The 18716-nt window shown below is 45.8% G+C and overlaps 4 protein-coding genes across 7 annotated transcripts in view; 2 read left to right on the forward strand and 2 right to left on the reverse strand.

Annotated features, from left to right (window-relative positions):
- The window catches only part of LOC119130207 (fibrinogen C domain-containing protein 1-like), a 559732-nt gene extending 541747 nt beyond the window's left edge, over positions 1-17985 (reverse strand). Inside the window, exons 1-2 of the mRNA XM_037263941.1 lie at positions 17889-17985; positions 15896-15969 (exon numbers count right to left, since the gene is read on the reverse strand). Of these exons, the coding sequence (XP_037119836.1) occupies positions 15896-15969; positions 17889-17909 (95 nt within the window). The 5' untranslated portion in view covers positions 17910-17985. The remainder of the gene's footprint in view (positions 1-15895; positions 15970-17888) is intronic.
- Positions 8-5531, forward strand: LOC119130150 (lysine-specific histone demethylase 1B). Of its 2 annotated transcripts, XM_037263832.1 has the most exons (21): positions 8-194; positions 482-624; positions 1112-1233; positions 1351-1440; positions 1512-1623; positions 1694-1807; positions 1872-1910; positions 1994-2186; positions 2259-2443; positions 2532-2702; positions 2775-2849; positions 2918-3052; positions 3122-3293; positions 3370-3497; positions 3585-3716; positions 3799-3873; positions 3934-4050; positions 4124-4249; positions 4326-4448; positions 4536-4688; positions 4846-5531. In XM_037263832.1, exons 1-21 carry the CDS (start codon positions 179-181, stop codon positions 4927-4929), a joined length of 2505 nt encoding a protein of 834 aa, XP_037119727.1. In that variant the 5' UTR covers positions 8-178; the 3' UTR covers positions 4930-5531. The 2 variants fall into 2 exon arrangements, with proteins under 2 accessions (XP_037119727.1, XP_037119726.1); XM_037263831.1 differs by having other exon boundaries at positions 1994-2443.
- LOC119130304 (nucleolin 2-like) lies at positions 5902-8884 on the forward strand. 3 transcript variants are annotated; one of them, XM_037264108.1, is made up of 10 exons: positions 5902-6229; positions 6559-6678; positions 6747-6830; positions 6913-7023; positions 7186-7335; positions 7506-7655; positions 7730-7879; positions 7985-8140; positions 8212-8343; positions 8413-8884. In XM_037264108.1, exons 1-10 carry the CDS (start codon positions 6196-6198, stop codon positions 8463-8465), a joined length of 1140 nt encoding a protein of 379 aa, XP_037120003.1. In that variant the 5' UTR covers positions 5902-6195; the 3' UTR covers positions 8466-8884. The 3 variants fall into 3 exon arrangements, with proteins under 3 accessions (XP_037120003.1, XP_037120004.1, XP_037120005.1); XM_037264109.1 differs by having other exon boundaries at positions 7988-8140; XM_037264110.1 differs by having other exon boundaries at positions 5902-6217.
- LOC119130396 (fibrinogen C domain-containing protein 1-like) lies at positions 12654-13685 on the reverse strand. Its single transcript, XM_037264243.1, has 4 exons — positions 13587-13685; positions 13339-13435; positions 13081-13260; positions 12654-12993 (listed from the first exon to the last, which is right to left on the reverse strand). Exons 1-4 carry the CDS (start codon positions 13611-13613, stop codon positions 12740-12742), a joined length of 558 nt encoding a protein of 185 aa, XP_037120138.1. The 5' UTR covers positions 13614-13685; the 3' UTR covers positions 12654-12739.
- Positions 17986-18716: the final 731 nt, after the last annotated feature.

Below are 18716 nucleotides of genomic sequence, written 5' to 3' on the forward strand. Positions count from 1 at the left end.
CACTTCGAAGGATAACGCCCATTTCCTGTCTAAACCGGTAGTGGTATTGCTGCAACAACAAACGATGCGTTTAACCCCACCAAAACAATAAAAAGGCGACGAGTAGAATACTTCGAATGGTAACAGAAGAATTGAAATAATCCAAGTCTTAATCCAGAAGCAATACGAGTCCAACAACATGCTGTCGGACGCAGGTCAGTGAAGTATGGCAATAGCCAACGCTGCTAGCCTTATGCTAAACGTGCCACACTAACACAACACGGCCGATGTAAAGAGCTCATTGTTATGTATTTTTATTGCGTTTGAGTCGCTCAACTCGCGAGCATATTTGCTGCAACATATGCATTTGTGTTCACTTCTCACGCCGGGACCCTTCAGACCCGCCGCGTTGTCTCTTAGCACGGCAAGCAAAGGCCAAGGTGGAGCACTTTCTTTGTTGTCATCATGTCACTCACCACGAGCGGGGCTTGTTGTTCATCAGACTACCCCGGCAACGGCTCTGGGGCACGGCGAGCCAAGAGAAAGAGCTCTGGGGAGTCTCCAGGCGACAGCCAGGCCCTGCGATCATCCGGGAGGCAAACTAACGTCCGGGTGAAACGGGCCAATAATCCTCCACCTGGACAGGTACAGTGGTCGACCTACCGTCATTTGTATTCTACGCCTCCAGTTACCTAACCCGCACATCTTATTGCTATAGGTCAAGGCAAGTAGTTTTAAGGGTGACTTTAGTAATCACACAAGAGTCTGAAAGAACTTCACAGGTTCACAAAATTACCCCCCCAGCAGCAACTTCAAATCATTGCCACCTAAAGGAAGGGGAAGGAGAGAGCAGAAGGCAGCGGCAGTAAAACAGGCCAAAGTCCAGACGTCAAAGGGTGAGGCAGGGTAAGAGACTAGTTGCAAGCAGCACCGTGGACAAGTGGTTAGTCGATGAAGAATTGCAACAGCATCACTTTGGTCATGGCCAACTAACCCGTTATACACAAATACTAGTCGACAGCCATGCAGATTTCTTTTTCCATCTTAATGCGGATTTCTGATGGAGCTCCGTCACTGGGATCTTGAACATGTCTATTTCCATAACAAAATGGGCTGCTTTGTGTCCTTTCAGAGCAAAAGAAAAGCGACGGACACCGAAGAGGAAGACGACCAGTCAGAGAAGAAATACAGGAAGTGTGAGAAGGCAGGGTGCTCGGCCACGTATCCCGTCTGTTTTGCAAGCGCTTCTGAAAGGTGGTTACGTGGATCACTCGCCTTGCGTGTTACATATCGATAGAATGCATTTTCTTAATAAATAAGGATAGTGCCCTTGAGTAAAATTTCCATTTATAGGTTCTCTTCTTGACTCAGGTGTGCGAAAAATGGATATACGTCACGCTGGTACCATCTGTCCTGCGGCGAGCACTTTTGCAACGAGTGCTTCGATCATTACTACCGAAGGTAAAATTCTGCCCCCTTAAATTTGTGACTCTCATTGTTGATTCATTTTTTTTCTCTTGCTCCGTCCCCAGTCACAAAGACGGCTACGATATTTTTTCCGCCTGGAAAAAAGCGTGGACGAGTAACGGCAAAAGCGAGCCTAGCCTCAAAGCCTTCATGGCGGACCAGCAGCTTCCCTATTGGGTACCAAGTTGGCAGGAGCAGGTACGTCGTCGTGCCCGCTCCTCTCGCTGACGCCGGGATGTTCTTATAGGTGCAGTGCACCCAACCCGACTGCAGGAAGTGGCGCCAGCTGACTAAGGAGATCCAGCTTACCTCCTCACTGGCAGCCATGTACCGCTGCGGGATGAAGATCAATAATGTCAAGGTAAAAAAGCAGAAGTCGTGTGGATGGAGAAGCAATCCGAAACATGCGTCTTGTTTGTGAACAGAGCGAAGGCCCCGACCAGTGCTCCCAGCCAGAAGACCTGGTAACCGTGATCCGTCCTTTTTAGCAATTGACTTCCAGCGAGGTGTCCAACCTGACCTTTCACCTTTTCTCTGTTTGTGTCAGAGAGTGGCGGAGGTGACGGACAGCTGGTGGCACTCGATGCTCATTTTGCCGCCGTTGTTCAAAGACAGCCCGGCCACGCCCTTCCTGGCCGCCTACTATCCCGACTGCGTGGGGATGAGTCCTTCCGGTTCTCCCGGCGGCGCCTCGCTGAGCGAGCTGAAGGCCGACCACTGCAGAGCCGCCCAGCCCCAAAGTACATATGCGCGGACATTGTCGTCATTGGCTTCCTCTGAGTCGTCTGCGGTGACCTTTGCCCTCTGCTCAGTCGCAGGCTTGTGTCCGTACTTCCAGCCTTTCTACCAGCCCAACGAGTGCGGCAAGGCTCTGTGCGTCAGGCCCGACATGATGGAACTGGACGAGCTTTACGAATTCCCCGAGTTCTCCCGCGATCCCACCATGTATTTGGCGCTGCGTAATCTCATTTTGGCCTCCTGGCACAAAAACTGCAAGGTAGCAATGACGCCTCCAACTGTGTCAAGGACAAAACCTAAATGAGCAAAACATTTTTTTTTTTTCTTCTTCCCACCATCTGCTGAAGGAGGTGCTGACGGTACAGAAGTGCGTCCTCCACGTGGTGGTGCGCGGGCTGGTACGTGTGAGCTGTGTGCAGGAGATGGAGCGCGTCCTCCATTTCATGACCCGCAAGGGCCTTATCAACACAGGGGTGCTGGCGGTCCAGCGCCCTCTGCTGCCCGAGAAGTATCGTGCGGTGAGCGCCGTTTCCGCCGAAGAAAGTTAACGCAACAATAAGAATAATCGCGTGATTTGATGATGTTTTCAGGAGAACGTCATCGTGATCGGCGCGGGGGCCTCGGGGCTCGCCGCCGCTCGCCAGCTGCACAACTTTGGCACGCAGGTTTGCGACTTTAGATTTGACCTGTAAGATTAGATTTTTGTCTGAATGTTCCACTGAATTGAGTCCAGGTGTTGGTGTTGGAGGCCCGTGAGAGAATCGGAGGTCGCGTGTGGGACGACACGACGCTGGGCGTCGTCGTGGGTCGGGGCGCTCAGATCGTCAACGGTTGCGTGAATAACCCGGTCGCTCTGATGTGCGAGCAGGTCAGCGGGAAAACTTCCCCAAAAGTATGGAGAAAAACTTCAAGGTCATGACGGGTCATGTTCAAGCAGATGGGCGTCGGCATGCACAAACTGGGCGAGCGCTGCGAGCTGTTTCAGGAGGGCGGGCTGGCCACCGATCCAGCCATCGACAAGCGCATGGAGTTCCACTTCAACGCCATTCTAGACGTGGTGGCCGAGTGGAGGAAAGACAAATCGCAAAGCCAAGACATGCCGCTCGGAGGTGCTCCAGCCCTCACTGGGGGGTCAAGCAAATCCATGAAGGGAATCTAAAACTAAATCTTTTTTTTTTTCCACAGAAAAAGTGCAGGAGCTTAAAAAAAACTTTCTTCAGGAGTCTGGCATCCAATTCAGTGAGTTGGAGGAAAAAGTGCTTCAGTTCCACCTCAGCAACCTGGAGTACGCCTGCGGTAGCTCTTTAAACCAGGTCAGTCCCGTCTGCTCTTTTGATGGATTCCATTTTCCACAATATTTTGATAAATCGATTTGAGTCGAGTCTTATTCGCGCCTGCAGGTTTCCGCCAGATCGTGGGATCACAACGAATTCTTCGCGCAGTTCTCGGGAGACCACACGCTGCTCACCAAAGGCTACGGCACGCTGCTCCAAAAACTAGCCGAAGGCTTGGACATCCGCAAAAACTGCCCGGTGGCAAAATCATCTTCTTTGCACAACGACAGCCATGTTGGGAAAAGTGATTTTTTTTTGTTTATTTTCCAATTTGTTTCAGGTGAAGACCATTGACTACTCAGGCGATTTTGTCCGAGTGACTTGCTCCAATGGATCCCAGTGGACAGCAAAGAAGGTGAATTTTAAAAAGTCTCCTTGCCAATACCGAGCTTTGAAGCATTTTCCCTTCGTTTAGGTTCTGGTTACAGTGCCGCTGACCTTGCTGCAAAAGAATTTTATCCAGTTTGTCCCACCGCTTCCCGAGAGGAAAGTCAAAGCCATCCACAGTCTGGGAGCAGGCATCATAGAGAAGGTTATATTGTTTTGGGGGTGCTAAAAAAGTTATCTTGCACTTTTAGAAATAAACTCTCAAACGCCGCCAACAGATCGCCCTGAAGTTCCCGTACAGATTCTGGGACAACAAGGTCCAAGGAGCCGACTACTTTGGTCACATCCCGCCCACTCCCGACAAGCGAGGCATGTTCACTGTCTTCTACGACATGGACCCACAGGTTTGTGTGTTTATTTATTTTTGGAATACATAAAAGTCCATTTGTACCAATTGATGCATGTGCGCTTGACGTGCAGGGAAAGCAGGCCGTGCTCATGTCCGTCATCGCCGGGGATGCCGTCGCCGCCGTGCTGGACATGCAGGACATGGATGTAGCGGGCGAGTGCATGAAAGTTCTGCGAGAACTTTTCAAGGAGCAGGTCAGAATATTTTGCTGTTCTGGAGCTACAAATGGAAATGGACATGAATATGGGGCAAAAAAACGTTTTGTTCCACATCCCTGACAGGAGGTTCCAGAGCCTCTGCATTTCTTGGTTACACACTGGAGCAAAGATACCTGGTCGCAAATGTCCTACAGCTTCGTGAAGATGGGCGGAAGCGGCGAGGCCTATGATATCATCGCCGAGGACATTCAGGGGAAATTGTTCTTCGCCGGCGAGGTACGAGAAGCTGGCCAAGTCTCGTTTGTAGAGTACTGGTCTTCATTGTGGATTTTTTTTTTTTTTAAATTACAGCAGCGTATCAATTGTTAAACTAAGAAAAATTCTCAATTTTTAAAAAAAATTTTTTTTATTGCCCCTACTTTTTTGTTTTTAGGCCACCAACCGACACTTCCCTCAAACCGTGACCGGCGCCTACCTGAGCGGGGTCCGAGAGGCCAGCAAGATGGCCGCTCCCTGAGAGTCCACGGAGCATTGGTAACACGCCGGCATGGACGCACGGGCTGAAACACCACCAAATTGTGATTAACACACTCACACACATGCGTTCACACACTTGAACCACTAAAGGGCTTCGGCGAAACTTTGCTGCTCAATCACAACATTTTGTGGAAAAAAAAATACTTGGACCTGCTTGACTGGAAGCTTCTGAGAACCAGACATGGCTTAATTTCCCATTAACCAGCAAGGCTGACTCGAGTGGTTAAAAAAAAATCTCCTTTTGTGTGTGTTTTATACGGCTCGTATTGTGATTGTGCCTGTAAAACATTTTATGTGATGTCAGGAGTATGTCTGTTCTACCACTTTTTGTTGATGCTTATTTTTTTTGTAACAAACTCTACTTTCTCAGGGATGACATCAGGACAAGCAGTTAAAACGAAAACCATGTTATCCGTTACGTATTTGTCCCTGAATTTATAGTTGGTCAACTGCACAAGAGTATTGTCGCCATCTCTGACGTCTCTGGTGTTCTCTTTTTTTTTTTTTTTTTTCCCATTTTGGCGCTTAGTATTTATCTGCTTTGCTGTGTGTTTGTGTGTAATAAATTGTGCTGCAAACTGCCATAGCTATCTTCCTTTATAGGACAGTTTAAGTTGAACTGGGCCATATACTTTGTCATGAATCGAGTCATATAAACATGCAATGACAAAAATAACATGCAATCAAACAAAATGAAACTTGCCTATACGTAACCACAAATTTGGTAAGGTACCATTAACCAGTGCGTGTCATATTGTTACCATTCATGCAATTGATTAAAAGCTTAATAATATAAAAGCAGTAAAACATGAAAATTGCGAGAGAAAAAATAAAATACCAGATTCAATTTTGCATTTTACAATAGCAAAATATTTTGAGATTCCCGTTTCGCAAAAAAGGGACAAATTTCATCACATTAAAGCGACACGCCAAAACACAACCATGAGCCCGCGCAGTGACGTCATAAAAAAGAGCCTCGAACGTCTCTTCAAACAGCCGTCAGCGAGCAAATCAAATGTTATCAGCGAAGAGGAGAAGGTTAACTTTGCTGCATTTTCAACGGGACGAGCCTCTTAGACTCTTCCTGTAATTTTCGTTATAACAAGTCGAACAATTTAGCTAAACTATTAAACGACAAGAACGCCGGGTAGGCAGGCGACGACCATTGCGATACGTCAATTAAGCTAGTCGAGGTTTTTCAGGGGGCAATTTTGGATGAGCATCTTCACTCCCGGTCAGAAACAAAATGGAGCGCCGCGTCACGCTACGTAAGTCTTCAGGTAGTCAGTCATACGTCTTCTTGATTACATTTAGTTTTCGCGTCATTTAATATGCCTCAAGCAAAGGCAAACGTGCCGCTAAAACATCCATCCAACCATTTTTATTTGGTATTGATCCTTATGATCAATTTTCGTCTTCCCTCTGTATGTCTTTTATAACTTGCTAATGAAACTACTATTAATGCGATTAATCCGTTTTCTGTTGTATTGGCATCAAAGATGTAAAAAAGTGAACACTGCTATTTTTCTGTGAGAAGTACACAGCCAAACCGACTAACTTTTTACTTTCTTCTACCCCGACGGATGTTGTGGTAAACGTCGTTCTGAAGGCAAGGACAACTCCACCTCTGATGACGACGCTCCCCTCTCGGATCTCGCGGTGAAGCAACCCAAAAAGGAGAAACAGTCCACTGAGGACGCGCACAGCTCCAACGCCGAAGACAAGAGCGGTGAGCGCCTCGGATGCTTTGTATCGTCGTTTTTGTCGCGTTCTGACCAGCTCTTGTTTCCTTGCCAGATGATGAGCCGCTGATTAAGATGAAGACAAAGAAGAAGGAAAACAGACTACCCCCGTTTCATGGCAGAAAACCCAAGAATGCAGGTTAGACAAGTTGATGATTTTTTTTAATTGTTTTTTGTTTTTTTACTGTCTTTAAACGTTTTCTTGCTCGTAATCTCAAAAGCGGACGACAGTTCCGACAACGGTCCTCTGGTGAAAGCCAACGTGCCAACCAAAGCTGGCAAGAAGTTCACAACACCACCCAAGAAATCAGCTCAACCAAAGAAGAAGAAAGGTGATAAACTGTGGTGAACCTTCGCTAATGCAAACATTTGTGAATAGTAGACATCTCCTAACGATGGTTTTTATTTTTATTATTCAGTGGTGCCATGAAATATGTGTGACTTGATCCAGTATGTCACCGATCAAGTCACACATGTCGCTTGTCCTTGTCCAGATGTTCTAGATGAGGATGCGAGTTCGGATGACGAGCCTCTGAACATCATCGCCAAGAAGCTGAAGGCGCAGCAGAAGGAAAACATGCCGGCGGGGACCTCCGCTCAAGCCACCGAGGCCACATCCAAAAGGAATGCTGCCAAGAAAAGAGGCAAGTGGCAAAAAAAAAGAGCTATTTTTTAATTTATACATGAGGACTGTTAAAAAAAGCTGCGGTCTAAAGATTTTGAAAAATATTCAAATTCAAATCAGCATTTGACTGTGTCATGGTACAAAATGTAGGCAAATGCGCTCTTGCTTGACGCACGTTTTTCTTACCAGTGAAATACAAAGAGTCTTCCAACGAGAGCTCGGACGATGACCCGGTGGCGGCCATCATGAGGAAGAAGGCCATCGCCAGTCGGCAGAAAACGCCCGCTGCCAAAAACAGCAAGAAAACCAGAGCTAAGCGCGCCAGCGTCGCGCAGCGAGGTGAGGCTCGGACAACGCCGGGCTTCTTTTCCAGCAGCGACATGTCCGATTTTGAAAAGAGTCTCCGTCCTCAGACGACAGCTCCGACGACGTCGGCGATGGTGACGATCATGATGTCCCCCTGGTGAACGTCATCGCCAAGCCGACCAAGCCGGCGGAGGACAAGAAAAAGGGAGCAAAAAAGAGCGGCGTGGCACAAGGCAGTGCTTCGAAAAAGAGGCGAGGTAGGAAAAATGATTTAAAGCGATCTGTTGAAAAGTTACTCAACCTGAGGCTGATTTGGCTCAAATCTGAAGCCCAAAAAAAGAATCCACAAACTCTCTCCTTAGAAGCAGGTCAGTCTGACGAGAGCTCGGGTGACGAGGCCCTCATCAATCTGGTGAAGAAATCCCAAACGGAGAAAAAGACCAAGCTGAAGAAACAGCCCTCGGCTCCCAAGAAGCGAACTGCCACTCCCAAAGCCGGCAAGAAGAAGGCAACGGCAGGTAACGCAAAGATGAGCTCATCGAAATGGGTGGTGGAGTCCCCGGTGTGAAGCTCTCCGACGTTTCCTCAGGCGCCAGCTCAGATGACGAGCCCTTGACGGAAGCCATCAAACACCCTCAGGTGACCAAAACGCTCCGCATCAAGCTAGAGAGGTGCGAGATTAAGGAAGCTGCTGTCGTCGCCGCCACGGCAAGTCAAGCAGGTGAGCCCCGAATCGCCCGTTGGAAAATGCCCACACGAACGCTGACGTCCTTCTCGTGCATCAACTCAGAATGGCGGCTGGCCAAACAGCCAAGCGAGAAGCTGGAGGAGAGTTCTGAGTAATCGGCAGCGCCAGGAGAAAGCATTCCTTTTCAAAACGGTTTGTTCAAAGATTCTCTTGGGCGAAGGTGCCTCCTAAACAGTGTTTCATGTTGAGGACAAACAAAAAAAAAAAGGTGTTTTATATGTGAATGAGATCAAGGAGTCGATTTTGTTGGCTCCACTTTTTTTACTTTGGGACCAAACGCAATTTAGTTTGGGTCCAAATGTCAGTTTTGCGCTCTTGTGCACAGAAGCATGTTTATAAAATGTCATTTTGCCATTTGTACCAGTTTTGTTTTTCCATGAAGTGAGTTTGATTGAGATTGTCTACCACTGGAAAATGTTGAAGTTGCACACTAATGCTCTTAATATTTTTCATGAATTAAATGTACGTTCAGCATGTTTAAGTGTCAAATATGAATAAATGTGGATTAGATGTTTCTTTTTCTTTAACTGGGCAAAACAGGCGTGACGTGTAAGAAATAAAATTAAATAAAAACTAAACACCTGCGTGAAGCTGGCCCCCCAGCCCACGCAAAATTTAATAGTCTGTTTCGTTTGTGCTGGTTTGTGCAGCAAACAATTTCGTTTGTGCTGCTATGGTTTTTTAGTTATGAAAGATTATTTTATAGGTCATCCAGAGTTCACCCAGCCCCCCATCTGCTCCAAATGAACCCAAAATGGTACCGTTCGTTTGTGCTGCAAAGATTTTCGTTTGTGCTGCTACGATTTCGTAGATATGACATTTATTTTATAGCGATGGCGTCACCCAGCCCCCCATTTTCCTCCAAATGGACCCAAAATGTTACCGTCCGTTTGTGCTTCGTTTGTGCTGGTTTGTGCAGCAAAAAGTTTCGTTTGTGCTGCTTCGGTTTCGTAGATATTACACATTTATTTTCTAGCGATGACGTCACCCAGCCCCAACTTTTCCTCCAAATGGACCCAAAATGGTACCGTCCGTTTGTGCTGCAAAAAGTTTCGTTTGTGCTGCTACGGTTTTGCAGATATTACACATTTCATTTATAGCGATGTCGTCACCGTATTTCGTCGCGAATTTGAAGCTCCTGGAATGCTCCTGATGCAGGACGAATACAAGGTAAATATGTTCTTCGTCTTTTTTTTAAATCTTTTTAGCTTACAGAAAACTTTCACTGCGGGAAATGGCTTTTAGTACGAGGATATTTCTGTAATTATGTTTTTATCGTGCTCATTGATTAATTCCCATGAATACATTTGATGAAACAAAACGATAACGTATCTACTGAATTGTTGTTGTATGTGTGTGGACGTCAAGAAAACAGAAAAGGCCAAGAATGAACAAAATCGGCAAACGGAAACTCAGCATTATACAGTAGGGGTGTAACGATTCATCGATACACATCGATTAATCGATATAATGCTCTACGATTTATTGGCATCGATGCTAAACGTAAACATCGATTCATATCGCCGTGTTTGACCTCGGACATTAGACGCGACTTTATTTTGAAATCCAGTTCATTGTTGCTTGCGTCCTCTTTCCGGGAGGAGTACGCGGCGTGCTGTGTTGTGAGCAGAGCAGGCACGTGAAAGGGGAGCCGACAACTACGCGGCTCCTGGGCTGGTGCTATGGCTAGTGTCCAAGAAGACGAGGAAATTCGCTCCCCTTTGGGCTTCAAGTCATTCATTTGGAAGCACTTTGTAATTTCCTAAATAAAGAGTTTGCAGTACCTTGTTGATTTTGCGTATGAATTGTTATAAATCAGGATATTGTTCTATATCGATCGTAGAGCACTGTATCGTGAATGAATCACAGCAGGCTTTAAGATATCGGCAATAATCGTATCGTGGTCCTTTGTATCGATATATCGTATCGTGACAAAACCCGCGATTTACACCCCTATTATACAGCGATATCTTTTTTATACTGCCTCCTGGTGGTCGAAGCAAGCAAGCAGAAGGCCCCTTCAATAAGTTAATCATTCATCTTCCGCCTATTCAATTGTGTAATGACTGCAGCGTCTATAAAATACAATATTATAGAGTGCCATTTTCAGTCTTTTCATATTAAGCAGTGTTTGAGGAGCGTAGTCTGAGAAAGAATTGAAAGAATTTGAATTGTTTATATCCGTGGTCACCTTGGCGAACCAAGACCACCAAAGCGCCCCGTCCACCATTGTCCCTCATACTTACAAAGAGCTACAAAAAAAAAAACAAGCAAAGAGGCAATCATCATATGCTTTTGGAACCCTGTCTGCTCCCACTGTGGAATTCTGGGTGGCACACAATTTAGCCTAGCCAAAGTCAAATCAAGTTATGTCATTGACAAAAATAAAAATAGATTTCATGAGGCTCACATGAAACAAAAAAAATGGAAAGCAGCTTTCCAATCTTGAACACGATCTTTGATTTCAGGCCGTTTTGCACTCTGCTTTGTTCCTCTTGACAGTTCCAGGCGACCCGGCAAACCGTGACCCCTGCCAGCCCACCCCGATGGTGTGAGTACACGCACGCACGCACACAGACGTACACACTTGCACACACACAAGCTGACAATGCCAAAGTGCAACAGGAAAGGAGATGAGATGGAGGGGAATGGCAAAGCCCGAGCAAGGACCTGAAAGTGGATCTTGGCATCTCATCCCCTGGCAGAGATGAGAGGCCCGCTGAGTAAGGTCGCCTGCTACGTTCATTGTATCCGTCGTGATAAGTCGGCAGTGTGTGTGATGGACAAATAACTCGTTTTTAAATCAGACGAGTAAAAACTGGTCAAATATTTAAAAAAAAAAAAGATATTAAAATTGAAGATCATTTGCAATGCTAGTAATGACACACGTAGGTCTGACACCTACCTCGGCGTCCTTTTTACAGCGGCTTTCTCTCCCTAAGGCGCAATTTGGTAACTCTCGGTTGGGTTAAGCTGTCTTTACTGAAACCGTCGCGGGGATGAGTTCATTGACACTAGCCCACTAGCTGAGTTTAAGGTAACTACCTCCGACCAGGTCTGGCTCATTCCGATGTTCAGGGTATATTCAAGATTCAAGAGTTTATAGTCGCCATGTTTGAGCGTGCCAAACAAGGAATTTGACTTCGGTCCATCACAGCCTCTGTTCAATGTTTAGGTGACTACCAACATCCCCTGATCCTTATCTGTCTTCACTAAGAACTGAACGGTTCAAAGTATGACTGTGAAAGGACATTTTAAGCTTTCATTATTGAATATAGAAGAACCACGCTCCACATCGTAAAATGTACGTGGAAAAAAAAAAACCAATCAATCATCAAATCAAAGGATTATCAAGAGAAAGTTTAATGAATAAGGGAAAAAAGTGACACATCTCAATTGTTCGTACAAACGACGACAATCCACTCGCCGTTTCTCATTCAAGCGAGAATGATGCCGTCGCAAACCTCTTTGGATTGTAAAGAAAAGAAAAGAAAATGCAACTTAACTACAAAAACACTTCAAAGATATTCAACACAACATAACTAAACGATGATTACGGGGTCCCTTACTTTAACAGTCCTTACTCACGTGAGAATACATTCATGTATGAATAAAACATCCATATTGAATACATGTTAATCCATCCATCTTAACTCAATATTCAACGCAACTTAACTAAACAATGGTTATAGGTGGGTCCCCTTACTTTAACAGATGTCATTGGAATGCTTCAGCTGTTAGTTATTTCATGGCAAAGCAAGAGAATGTCAAATGTACCCTTACTTTAACCCATGTCATTGTAAAACACAACTTCATCGAACACTCACTAACTTAACACATAATCAATCGTAGCTAACCTATGCTTATGGACACTCCTTATGTTAACAGATGGAAGGGATTTTATGATAGCAAAGCAAAGCATCCTAAAATGATCCAAAAGTGAGTGAGTGAGTGTGTGTGTGTGTGTGTGTGTGTGTGCGGGCGCGTGTGCGTGTGCGTGTCATTCAAAACAGGTCGTGTTTCCCGAGTCAATAACTTCGACTAATCTAACGACGGACTTAACATGTCACGGCAGTCTAAATTTGGCACCGTCTGCTGGTGAAATTTGGAACCGCAACAGCGCCGGACTGCTTTTTGATAAGACTTCATTTTGAGGAACTAACTTCCAACTAACCGTTTGTCAGGTGTCTCTCGTGTCAAGCTTCTGGGGAAATTCGGAATTGCACTTGAGCCCATTTGCCCGGGCCAAATCCGATACACATTTGCGCACCGCCATTTTACTTGACGAGCGCTGCACAAATGGGTGACGTCGGGCAGCACCCACGTGATCCCACGGGGATGCCGTTCCCAGGCTCCGCCGGCTGACCGCTCACTTTCTGGGCCGGATCTTCATCTCCACGAATCTCAGGCAGGTATAAAATGATGGCCCCAACTCATACCAGACTGCATTGCTATCGTCGCAGGTGCCGGTTGCCTTGTACAACCCGTTCAGGTTGCACTCGGCACACTCGTTGTACCACCAAGCGCCCTTCCGGTCATTGGCGCAATCGAAAGTATCCCAGTTGTCTTGGTCGCGGTCTTTGGTGGTGAACTTCATCCCAGAATGGTAGGTGAATTTATCGCCTGCAAAGCACACAAACTTGCTTTTGAGCACACGCAGGCGGCACAGGCTCTCGAGTGTGGCCCCCCCCCCCCGACGGGAGTCGCTACCTGCGTTTCCAGAGTAGCCGCTCACAAGCAGCGGGTAGCCGTCCTTCTCGGGGTCCAGCGAGTTCCGGCCCACCGAGAAGTCGTCGTAGAGAGCGTAGTAATTGCGGCCGTCGAATAGGGTGAAGTCGATCCGCAACTGGTAAGCGCCCGAGGCCGTCAGAGCGTGGATGTTTTGCAGGCCTGCAAACACGCAAAGTCGGCGGCATCACGTCACGCAAACCACAAAGGCTTGACAAGAAGGATCTCTTTGTTTCAGACCGAGCCAGTGCTCTCCGGCGAGGTCTCCAAAGCCCTTTCGATAGTCGTTCCAACCCCGAAAGAAGTCGACGGAGCCGTCCTTTCTCCTCTGGATCACCTGCAAACACACACGCACACCATCAGCGGAGCAAACGAGCATGACTGGCCAACTGGACGTTCAGCATTGAAGAAAAGTGCCAACTTTATTGGGGAAGGCTTCACGAGGGGAACTTTGGGGTGTTTTTTTTGGGGGGGGGTCAAGCACTTACGGTCCAGCCTCCCCCGTCCAGGTTCATGTTGCAGTAAGCCTTGAAGCTGTTGGACCCGCTAAAGATGGTATAGACTCCACTTTGGGACTTTCCCGCCGCCGTGACGTGACTGCAGTCTCTGGGCATGAAAACTGAAGCAAAAAAAACAAAAAACATGTGAGAGCGCAAAATAGATGCCCGCTTTAAACAAACTGGACACGCTCGCTCGGTAGCTACCATGCTGCAGGCTGGACAAAGCCAGACTGAAGTTGTGTAACTCTTCTTTCTCTTGTGACAGCTCCTGCGCACCAAGCGTTTGAAAGAACTGAAATGAGATCTCCAACTGGGACACTTTGCTTGCATCTTTCAACAATACTTTTGTTCTTATTCAAAGGAGATAGTAGTTTGTGTGTAAGAGGAAGGAGGGAGGGAGGGAGGGACGGACGTGAAGTCCTGAAATGTCCACATCACCTGAGACAGCAGGCTCTGACTCGCCTCCAGGTCGCTGCGAATCGCGGTGTGACTCGCCTTCAGCTCTGCCAATGCCGTCTGACCTGCCTTCAGCTCTGCCAATGCCGTCTGACTCTTCTCCAGGTCGCTGGAAATCGCGGTGTGACTTGCCTTCAGCTCTGCCAATGCAGTCTGGCCTGCCTCCTGACCTGCCTTCATCTCTGCCAATGCCGTCTGACCTGCCTCCTGACCTGCCTTCAGCTCTGCCAATGCGGTCTGACCTGCCTCCTGACCTGCCTTCAGCTCTGCCAATGCCGTCTGACCTGCCTTCAGCTCTGCCAATGCGGTCTGCAGCGCCGCCCAGTGGCAGGCTAAATCGGTGCAGTTGTGGTCTGGGATGCTGTTGGGCAAAGTCGCCACCAGCGCGCCCAACTCTTTGACGATGTCCTGAGGCCTTGGAACACATAAAGGGTATACATGAAGCTGCCATCCTGTGTGTGGGGGGGGGGACTTCAAGTGTTTGTTCATTGCGTGCGCGCGTGCGTACCTGTTCAAGTGGAAGAAGACGATGTTTTGGATGACAAGCACGACCAAGAGGAGCGTCGGGACCACCGCCAGAATGGAGCCCCAGCGTATCTGAACAAACTGAGCGCAAACGACGTCACAGGCGGCGGCGTCTCTCTCTCGCTCTCTCTCGCTCTCTCTCTCTCTCTCTCTCTCCCTCTCCCCCGACGGAGCGAACGACTTGCAAATGCTTTCAACTCGACCAAGCCATTTGTCAAGCGCGTGCGCGTCCATCCGATGCGTACCTTGCGCTTTGGTGGTTCGCCGATCAGCTTCTGGGTGCTTTGGTTCATCTCGAACCACTTGTCATTTGACATTTTGTGCTCTCCTTCTATTCTTGCTTTCTCCGTACGAATGTCCCTAGCTGTGTACGTGTTGTTTGTTCTGCGTGCGTCTAATGCCGTATTTTGTGTTTAGCCAAGTGACGTGAAGTTTTGTTTCCACTTGACGTTGGTTTTGACCTTGTTTGCGGCAACGAGATGGGACGACAGCTCTATCTGGGCTCGGTTGGTACATTATTGCGAGAGAGCGCAAAAGCCCGACAGAAAGGGAACGGGCTGTACACAACACAAAATGCGACCCTGAGCAAGTTCAAGTTGTCATTGACAAGATTTATTTGATTGATTGATTGATTGATTGATTGATTGATTGATTGATTGATTGATTGATTGGTTGATTGGTTGGTTGGTCTTTATTTATCTATCTATTTCTTCATTCATCTATACATGCATTTTTTGACTGATTGATTCAGTCCTGTATTTCCTCATTTATTTATTACACTCACACTAGACACTTGAAAAATTAGAGGGAACATTGGTGCCGACACCGTGAGTTCGATTCCCACGTTTGACGCTGTGAATGTGTGTGTGTGTGTGTGTGTGTGTGTGTGTGTGTGTGTGTGTGTGTGTGTGTGTGTGTGTGTGTGTGTGTGTGAGTGACCAAAACCAAAAAGCGCATGTGTATGAGTGTGCAAGAAACAATAAAGAGGAGCAATACCGAACGCCACCATGGTGTGGTGTCTTGTCTCCGATTAGATGGACGTCGAAACGGCAAACCCAACCGACTGAAACACAAAAAAGACAAGAGCTCTAAAGCTGAGGAGAATGCCAGCCAAGGCAAAGCCATGTAACGTCGCGAGCCCGGCGCTATTTCAGAAAAAAGGATGCAACTCCAAACGGCAGACTTTGTCGTCGAGTAATCATAACAATACATTTGATTGATAAGGCGCCTTTCAAAGCACTCAAGGTCGCCGTACAGACATAAAATAGTATTTTTAAAAAAATGACTGGAGTAGAGTGATGGATAAGCTGACTCACGTCTCTGACTGGCCGACGGCCACAGGCAAAGATGCTCCTCCGGACACGCCGTCGTCAGTGGTCGCGGAACGGTCCTAAGTCCAGATGAGGGACAAAGGTGTGAATTTAAATGGCGGAAGTTAGTCAATTTGCAGTCTTGTACGCTGTTATCAAAGAAGTTGTCATAGTAAAAGACTCCTGAAGACATATTTACAGTATTGTATACCTTGTTACAAAAAGTTGTTGTAATAACAATAAACAGGATGTATACTTCTGCTATGGTCAATTGTGACCACTAGAGGTCCCTGGTTAACCAAGGTTAACAACGGAACGTCGCATCTCCGTATGTTACACACGCGCACACGCGCGCACACACACGCTTATAAATCAGTCATCATTAAAAGATATATTCTTTATTTTATTAAAGCGTGCTCCTATTTTAAACTCACTTTATTAATTGTGTATGCATACATTAATGTTTTGTTTTTATGTATTCATGTTTTTCTTTCATTGTTGTAAAGCGCTTTGAGCTGCATTTCTTGTATGAAAGGTGCTATACAAATAAAATTTATTATTATTATTATTATTATTACATTCCTTGTACTGCTCCTTCATACTCCCATACATTATTTACTGTGTGGAGGTGTGGGGCAATAGATACAAAACAAACACAGATCCAATCTTTATTCTTCCAAAAAAAAAAAGAAGCAATACGACTTGTGAATAATGCTGATTATAGAGAACCATCTAACCCTCTCTTTATTAAACTGAACTCACTGAAACACAACGACCTAGTCGACTTTAAAACCATCCAACTCATGTACAAAATAAAAAAATAATCAATTGCCAAACAGTATCCAGAGGTTGTTTGAGTGGAGGGAAAGTACCTATTATTTAAGAGGAACACTTATGTTTAAGAGATTTGGTGAGGACAAACTTAAAGTTACATTGTATCACAGTGTGGAATTATGGAACACCAGCAGTGAAGAACTAAAGAACTGTAGTATCTTACCTAAGTTTAAAAAAATGTCTAAGGACAAAATATTGACGGGATACCGTAATATGCTGTGAAGTTGTTTAAGTTGCTTTTGTATTTATTTTGTATTTATTTCTTTTATATATTTGACGATGGTCCAATCTTGACAGAATCAAAGACATATGTAGTTACAAGGGGTATAGCTTAGGCTTCCTTCTACTCCCTTTTGAACAAATATGAATTTACTGCAAAGGGAAAATTATAATGCAATATCATTTGATCTTTTTTTATGTTCTATTGTACTATGGAGTTATCATTTTCTGTCTTTCTTACATTTTTCTTGTATTTCTTTTCATGTTCGAAATTAACAAACAAACAAAACAAAAACGTTAACGTTTCACTAACGTTGGTGACTAATGTTTACATTTTCCATATTGATACAATATTCTCTGCATGTTGTTTATACTATTATTGTACTATTTACATGTATGAAACAATTTTTGAATGTTTTAATCATAAAATATCCATTTAAATGTTTTCATATACATTGATTGACACGCAGAATAAATGTACGATTGAGAGGGCACGGTCATGCAATGGCGGCCCTGCCACGAGGCAGACGAGGCCATTCCCTGCAACCACCCCAAAAAGATCTCTTTCTGAATGATATCAAAATATGCATTTATATGCGTTAGAACAACGAGGCAGACTAGGCCATTGCCGGGCGACAGTTGTGGCCGACCTGCAACCATCCCAAAAAGATCTCTTTTTTAATGATTATTTTCTTTCAAAGTTGTTCTAACTCATATCAATGCGTATTTGGATAGAAAGGATCAAATAAAACGGAGGGTGCCTTTTCTGAATGTTATCAAAATATGCATTGATATGAGTTCGAACAACTTAGAAAGAAAATGATCATTAAAAGATGTTTTTTTTTAGGCCGAGTGTAAGGGCTGCCTTTGAAGAAACAGAGCAAGCTTCCAAAGTTTTGATAGTCACATAAACGCACGCATGCACTGTAAATGATGCAATTACAACCTGCATGGTCTGAAGCTCCATCTCTCCTTTGCAGTCGGGTCAGCGTGTTGACGGTGGTTGGGCAGCAGAGGAAAGCTGGCAGTGTGCTTAACAAAAGCAAAATGACACACACGCACCTTGAATGAAACCAAGGCGGCCTGGGCGTCACTGAGCTGGAAACATTTGGCATCAACAGCATCTGGTCAGAAAAATGTCTTCAAGATAAGGGAGTTTTAAGAGAAACGAAACCTTCTCGCACACGCATGCACGCACTCATGCACGCGCACACGCGCGCACACACACACACGCACTCACGGTGCTCAAAATTCCAATTGACGGCAAGGAAACGTTGCGCCGCTGAATGACCTTAAATGGAACGGCCTGAGCGTCACTTTACTGGAAATGATGGAAGAGGCGGACGTGAGAAGACGAAACTTTACTTCCTTTACTTATTACAGAACATTTTGTTCTCAACTTGATACTTTTCTTGCGACGTTGGCAAAATAGCTTGTTGCCGATTAATTCCTGGATGCAGGCAAGTGCCACGTCGAAGTGAGCCGGACAGTCATTTCGGTGCTCTCGTGCATGAGTGAGTGTAATGTCACTGAAGAAGGAAGAAGAATTTTCTTTCCTGAGCTAGATCATCGTCAAACAGTTTGGAGATGCTGAATCATTTCAGGGACTGTAAATTCAGTCCACGTGCTGCCTGCCCCTTGGCCAGGCAAGCTTGTTTTTTTTACTCAAGTGCGGCCCACGTCAAAAGAGTCCACATCCAACTTTTTCTTATTTTCATCTATTGCCATCTATTCACGCGGAGACCCTTTGTACGTGTGCACGTCTTTGCCCCGA

This window comes from Syngnathus acus, chromosome 11, assembly GCF_901709675.1.
Source record: "Syngnathus acus chromosome 11, fSynAcu1.2, whole genome shotgun sequence".
Lineage (NCBI taxonomy): Eukaryota > Metazoa > Chordata > Actinopteri > Syngnathiformes > Syngnathidae > Syngnathus > Syngnathus acus.

Excerpts from the sequence above, each read along its gene's own strand:
- LOC119130150 (XM_037263831.1), top strand. Across the intron at positions 2,850-2,917 it reads TGCACAACTTTGGCACGCAG|GTGTTGGTGTTGGAGGCCCG; the intron begins GTTTGCGACTTT and ends AATTGAGTCCAG. Across the intron at positions 3,874-3,933 it reads CCCAGTGGACAGCAAAGAAG|GTTCTGGTTACAGTGCCGCT; the intron begins GTGAATTTTAAA and ends CCCTTCGTTTAG.
- LOC119130304 (XM_037264108.1), top strand. The coding sequence starts at position 6,196 with ATGGAGCGCCGCGTCACGCTACGTAAGTCTTCAG. Across the intron at positions 6,831-6,912 it reads CAGAAAACCCAAGAATGCAG|CGGACGACAGTTCCGACAAC; the intron begins GTTAGACAAGTT and ends TAATCTCAAAAG. Across the intron at positions 7,656-7,729 it reads CGCCAGCGTCGCGCAGCGAG|ACGACAGCTCCGACGACGTC; the intron begins GTGAGGCTCGGA and ends CTCCGTCCTCAG.
- LOC119130396 (XM_037264243.1), bottom strand. The coding sequence starts at position 13,613 with ATGAACCTGGACGGGGGAGGCTGGACC. Across the intron at positions 13,436-13,586 it reads TGGACGGGGGAGGCTGGACC|GTGATCCAGAGGAGAAAGGA; the intron begins GTAAGTGCTTGA and ends GTGTGTTTGCAG. Across the intron at positions 12,994-13,080 it reads CGGCTACTCTGGAAACGCAG|GCGATAAATTCACCTACCAT; the intron begins GTAGCGACTCCC and ends TGTGCTTTGCAG.